Source organism: Manis pentadactyla, chromosome 13 (assembly GCF_030020395.1).
Source record: "Manis pentadactyla isolate mManPen7 chromosome 13, mManPen7.hap1, whole genome shotgun sequence".
In the NCBI taxonomy this organism is placed as follows: domain Eukaryota; kingdom Metazoa; phylum Chordata; class Mammalia; order Pholidota; family Manidae; genus Manis; species Manis pentadactyla.
In genome coordinates this window covers 485,592-491,625 of record NC_080031.1, presented here as the reverse complement: position 1 = coordinate 491,625, position 6,034 = coordinate 485,592, and the positions used below count along the sequence as shown (strand labels likewise).

Below are 6,034 nucleotides of genomic sequence, written 5' to 3'. Positions count from 1 at the left end.
ACGACGCGCAGCCGCGCGCGGTCGCAAAGCGCGCCCGGAGCCCCGCCCCCGGCCCGGAAGCGGTGGGGCCTGCGCGGCGGGAGCCGGGGGCCGGGCGCGCAGAGCCGGGCGGGGCGGCCCGGGGCTGGCGAATAGCGGAGGCCAAGGCGGGCCTTCGGAGTCAGTGAGGGAAAGGTTACAGGCGCGGGCGCGCTTTGCCGGTCGGGCTGCCGCCCCCTCGTCAGGAACGGCCCGTTCCGGAGCCTGAGGGAGGGGGAAGCACGTGCTGCCTGTGTCCCCAAGTCCCTAGTGCCGCGGCCAGAGAACTCGGGCGACGCAAGAAGTAGAGAAACCGGCACCTGCCAACATGCTCGACCTTGCTGGTGATGAAACATTTGGAAAATTGTAACAGCCGGGAGGTCTAAAAACCCAGTATTGATGAGATTGCCAAGAAGCACTCGTTGGGGGGCACCGAACAGTGATTGTTTTTAGGAATGGCAATACGGTAATAAATAATGAGAAAAAAAGGTTTACATCTTCCCCTAAATCCTATTCTAGTATTCTTAAGGCACTCAAAACAAGGTAAAAACATTTTTAGTATTTTCATAACAGCAAAAGACTTGGAAGAACGTGACTAGCCAAACGAGAGGAAAAGATCACGTAGAATGGCTCCCTAACAATACCATGCAGACAGTACGACTGCGAAATAAAAACCTTAAGATGAAATGTAAAGACACATTTGAACTAATATTAAGCACTTACTGTTACAGTTTTGTAGAAATACTTATGAGTAGCAATCCAAAGAATAATTGTGGCTGTGAAAGGGCTTACTCTGTAACTTTATGAATTTTTTAAATGTTTGAACCATTTTGAATTGGCTAAAATATCTACTTCCACCGCATCTGAATTCAGTAACTGGACCTAAATTAACTGTGAGATGATCTTCAGTTTGCTCTTAAGTAGGCTTGCTTAAACCTTGTTCTGCGTTTTGCAGTGCATAGCAGGTTCGCGTTTGGAATATACTTCGCATGGTGTAGCTGAATCATAGGAGGGCACAGGTCAGACAGTCCGGGGGTGGTAAGTGTGCCCAGGACGTAGGCTAGGAATGCTTGGGTTTGTTGTAGCGGCCCTGAAAGAATAGGCCTGAACTACCTTCAACAGACTGGATAAAGGAATTTAAAGAAAAGGAGGGCTGAGACTTGTAGAATGGTGATTTACTGATGTAAAATGGGCAGCTGGAAGAGGAATCAGTTGGTAACAAAAGACCGAGTTAAGCTCTTTACTATTTAATTTTAACATAATGATGGGATAACCCAAAATGGCGTGTAATTAATAATTGAAAATATGTAATTGGAAATCAAGTGAAAGCACTCAGGGCTAAAGATTATAACATTTAAATTGAAGTGATAAATGAAGCCTATGTAAGTTTCAGGAAGGCAGCTTTCAAATTCGGAAATCCTGGTTCTTCTAAATACATATTTCTGAAAATCCCTTGGCAATGTTTCTTGCTTTTGCATTAGAGAGTGGGCGTAGTTTACACTCTTGGGTTCATGTTTGCATATTTATATATAATTTGAAAAGAAGTGCTAAATCTATGAATTCTCTTTGATAGAAACAACCTATTTTGTGCTTACATTAGAAACACCAACAGTAAAATATCTGTAGCAAGAAAATAAACCTTATCTCCTCTCCCCAAGCAATGAGTAAACATGTTTCCAAGGAGATCACTTGAGGAAATTTACTTACACTAAGTATGAATGGTTTTATTGGTCAAGTTCAGTCCATAAACACAAAATGATTAATGGTATTTAGTTTGCAAACTCCCATTTTTTTCATAGTTTTTAAAAATTTAATTCACAGATCTGCTACATACAGGCAATTAAAACTGGTTATCACTTTGATAATCAAGCCTCTGGCATAACATGGCCTTCATGAAAACACTATAAAACAGGAGAATACATATAATAACAACTTTGAAAGCAATGGTTGCAAAGATCCATGTTTCTAAGAAAATAAAACTTTACATATGTAATTGAGCAAGCTATACTCTTAAATTCAGACGATAAAGTGTGCAATAATAATGCTTATTTTATGAAGAAAATGGAAATTATAATTATGACCCAAATGCTTCTAAGTAACCAGAGTCCCCCTGGATTGGATGTAGAGCATAAAGATATTTTCCCCAATTTACAACCATCCTGGTCCAAAACAGCTGAGAAGTTGGTTCCTAAGAAGGACGGCCATTACCAAGGAAATTCAACCCAACTTCTTTAGGCACTTACTGTAGGGAGTTCCAATTCCAGCTAATTTAGGGGACTGAGTAGAGTCTTCAGCTTTTAAATGGAGACTTTTTAAAGGAATTGAGCTATATACTAAACTAGTTTTTGTGAGAGGATCTTTTTTTTTTTTTTAATCTGTCCGGGTTTAGAGATTATTTTAGGGACCCTAAACAACTTAGTTCCTTAGTTTTCTCAAAGACAGTGTTTGAGCAGTAGCAGGATGGACAACCCCACACCAGGGCCATCAGGGGCAGTGCTCTGAGCAAGTAGGTCTGAGGCCTAGCAGCACAGCTCCGTGTGTCAGACTGGAACTATTCCAACCAGAACGTACCCGTGCACACTTCCTTAAAAGGCTCCTCGTCTTTAGAAACTGGAATAAGGATTACCGCATTTACACAAGAACTATAGGGGTGACATCTTGTAATGGGGTGCTTACCTATTACCCATGGCACATGAGAGTATCTCCTTTTCTCCCCTGAGCCCAACTTCAGCTTCCTGTGGAGAAACCATGCAGCCCCTTTTCCAAAGGACATGGAGAGAAAAGACGTACGGCAGAGGACTTTGAACATCTTCTGATTTAATTTTCCCTGGAAAGTTAAATTCTACATAATGGTAAAAATGGTTTCTGTAAGAAACTGATAAGTAAAAACTGATTTAAGAGGAAGACATTCAAGATAAACTGTACTGGAAATACAAGAACAAATTTTGGCCTGATGACCCTCATGCTATTTAATACAGCAAAACACTGAAATTCATGCAACAGAGAAACATGACAGAGGACTTTTTCTCCAGACTTCCTGGTGGGGGGTGGGGGGGTCAGGGGGAAACACCATATATTTTTTTTCTTCTCTTTGCTTTCATAATGAATTATTCTTGCTTTAGACTCAGCTTCCCAAACTTTCCCAGCAATTTCTGATGAGCAATCATTCTTCAGTAGGAGACCAGGTAAACTTGCATGAAAGATATCAGGTGTTTTGAGCTCCTTCTGTTGTGAGAGGAGCAAGTAGATTACATAAAACTACCTCCACAGCTAACATGGAAGGTAGAACTGAAACAGGAGTTAGTTGTCATGAAAATACTTGTAATAAAATAAAGCTTGTTCTGAAACGACAAGGGCTGGTAAGAAGAGAAGAGCCTGTGTAAAAGCTCCTGGGTTCTCTAGAAAACCGACACAGTATCCGGAATGTGAGGATGGACAGAACTCACACTCGTTATAAAAATAGACATGGTTCTTAGACAAAAAGCAAATGCGTACAAAATAATTCTCCAAACATGAACTAGTTAAAAAGACACATCTATAGAAACAACAAAAGGTCATTTCAGAGCTCCAGCAAGTTGTCTGTTAAGATGGCTGAAAAGGGGAAATGAACTAGAAACAGACAGCTCAGGAACCAAGAACTGATCTGACTCCTGGTTGGCAGTGTGCATTGGTGGTTGCAGGCAGACTGCTTTTGGGAATATATATATGTATGTATGTATAGATACAAAGATTTATTAATTGCTGCTTGGTTAATGGTACCTGGTGAGTGAAAGAGAAAACCCAAATTATTAAATAATCTCTGGAAGTTTAACTCTTTCAGTTTCTACACTTGACAATGTTGCACATGAGAAAGGAGTCTAGGTTTTTTCACCCAGAATCAACCCTGCCATTCATTCCATGCTCATGATTTCTATTGTGCCCTAAAGAATCAGCCTAGACTAGTTGTATAATAGAAAATGGCTCTGGCCTTGAAAGGAAGAAGGGCAGACCATGCTCAGTACTCATAAGTCACAAATGCTGGAATTAATGGCCTCCTTGTGACAGCAGTGGAGATGCCATGAGCTAAAGAAAGTCATGGGGAAAAGAGAGCCAAGAAGATACGGGTCGGAGCACCTTTCCACACCCGCCTGGGTCTATAAGGAGACTTCTACTCCTTACATCTTTCAAACACAAAGTTCATCAGTTGGAAGGAAAAAAAGGTGGCTCTTAAGTTAACGAGTCCCAAGAGAAAACCAGCAGTACATGAAATATGCCCTCAGTAGGCTAAAGGACAAGCTGCAGGACCAGTTAAGACACAAAAGGCAGCCTGAGGCCTGTGTGGTCACGGTTCTAGCACAGCCCGGGCAGTCCTCTTCACCCAGTAACCAACTGAGCACCACCCACGTGCAGTCCAGGGTTCCCAAGGAGCGAGCCTTCGTCTTCAGGACCGCCTCGTGAGTTATTCCTGGGTTGTAACAGCTGCGAGGAAGCACACGGCCAGAACCTTTGCCTGTGAGTGCAAATGCTGGGACTGATCGCTGCAGCTGTTGAGGCCAATTAAACAAATACTGTCGTGATGCATCCAATTTCCAGGTTCCAGATATAGCAGCCATGCCTCTGTAGGAGTAGGGTCATCCATCCCCACTGGTTAAGGCCTTCGGTTCGTTGTCTGCAGAGGAGAATAAAACACCATGTTCCCATGGACAAGCAACTCCAGATGAACCCATGGTCTACATTTGGACAGAGATTTTTAAGTATCACAAATGCCAGGTACAGAAACAGGACTGGCCCTGTGGCTGTCACACCTGGAGAAGCTTCTGTTTTGGCAGCTGGAACTAGAAACTTCTCAGTGTATTTTGGTTTGTCCTCTTTCCTGAGTGAAGCAGCCAGGGAGTATTAAGTTCCACAAGCCCCCAGTGTAATACTCAGCATTAATTCTCTCCATGGTCTTCTTCCACCCAGGCTACAATTTTTCCTTCCCATCCAGGGATGGCATCATCATCATGGAAAACCTAGGGGAAGAAAAGAAGCTATAGTGAAAAATAACAGTAAGATGGGGAGTCTCACTAAACAACAGGTGCTGACAGAAGACCAAAAACATACAGGGCAAGAAAGTGGGTAAGAAGCCTGAGTTAGTCTTCTGTGCCCCTTGGTTTTGTCCATAAAGTCATACCAGTTTTATATGTAAGTTCCATATCTGTGAAACAGTAAAGGGGCCTAACACTGCTTTGTTTATAGAGATTTGAATTAGTATGAATTAATAAATTACTAACTGTAGAGCCCTTTGGACTTTGAGGAGAAAGAAGAGGTATGACCACTAGAAAAAATGAGGAACAGGAGAATTTTGGTCCCAGGAATTGTAAAGAAAGGTTAGAAAGAAGAGCAGTCTTAACATGTCTGCATGTAGTTCATTCATTTCCTAAGTCACTATTAGAACAGGGTTTATTTTTTAAACATTTCAGTGAGGAAGTCTTTACAAAATAAAATACTGGGTATTCCATCCAGTAACCACAATGAAAGCACTTGGGATACATCATAACCCAGAACTCTCTTCCAGAAAATGTCTGTTTTTGGCAGATGGATTAAAAGAAGCATAAGCTAAGAAACAGCCAAGGAGCTGAGAATAAGCAGAGGTCACTTCCCAGAAGTTCCTCATTTTCATCATCCAAGGAACTTCCGCAATACACAGCCCTGCATATTGATACCTATTTTTTTTTTTCTCTCTAAAAGCAGAACATTTCCTAAGATTTGACTACAGACAGGGAAGGGACACCAAAGCCAAGCTTTTGTTCAAGTTTAAGTCCTTTATTTTCCCTCATAAAACTTCTCCCTTTTTAAAATAAAAATTTATCCAAGTTTAGTGAAAGTTATTAAGTTTTTGAACTACTAAAGAAGCTATCAACTTCTTGGGCAATTCCCTGACCTCAGTCTAGAGTACAGACACACCACAGAGATTTGCAGGTTCAGTTCCAGACCACGGCAATGCAGCGAATATCATAGGAAAGCGAGGCAAATGAATTTTCTGGTTTCCCAATGC

The 6,034-nt window shown here is 41.9% G+C and overlaps 1 protein-coding gene across 9 annotated transcripts in view; it reads right to left on the bottom strand.

Annotated features, from left to right (window-relative positions):
- Window positions 1-1,703: 1,703 nt before the first annotated feature.
- DIXDC1 (DIX domain containing 1) overlaps window positions 1,704-6,034 on the bottom strand; it is a 68,537-nt gene continuing 64,206 nt past the window's right edge. For all 9 annotated transcript variants that reach the window (XM_036919722.2, XM_057490748.1, XM_057490749.1 and 6 more), the window contains one exon: window positions 1,704-5,009. In XM_036919722.2, coding sequence (XP_036775617.2) covers window positions 4,929-5,009 — 81 coding nt within the window. In that variant the 3' untranslated portion in view covers window positions 1,704-4,928. The remainder of the gene's footprint in view (window positions 5,010-6,034) is intronic.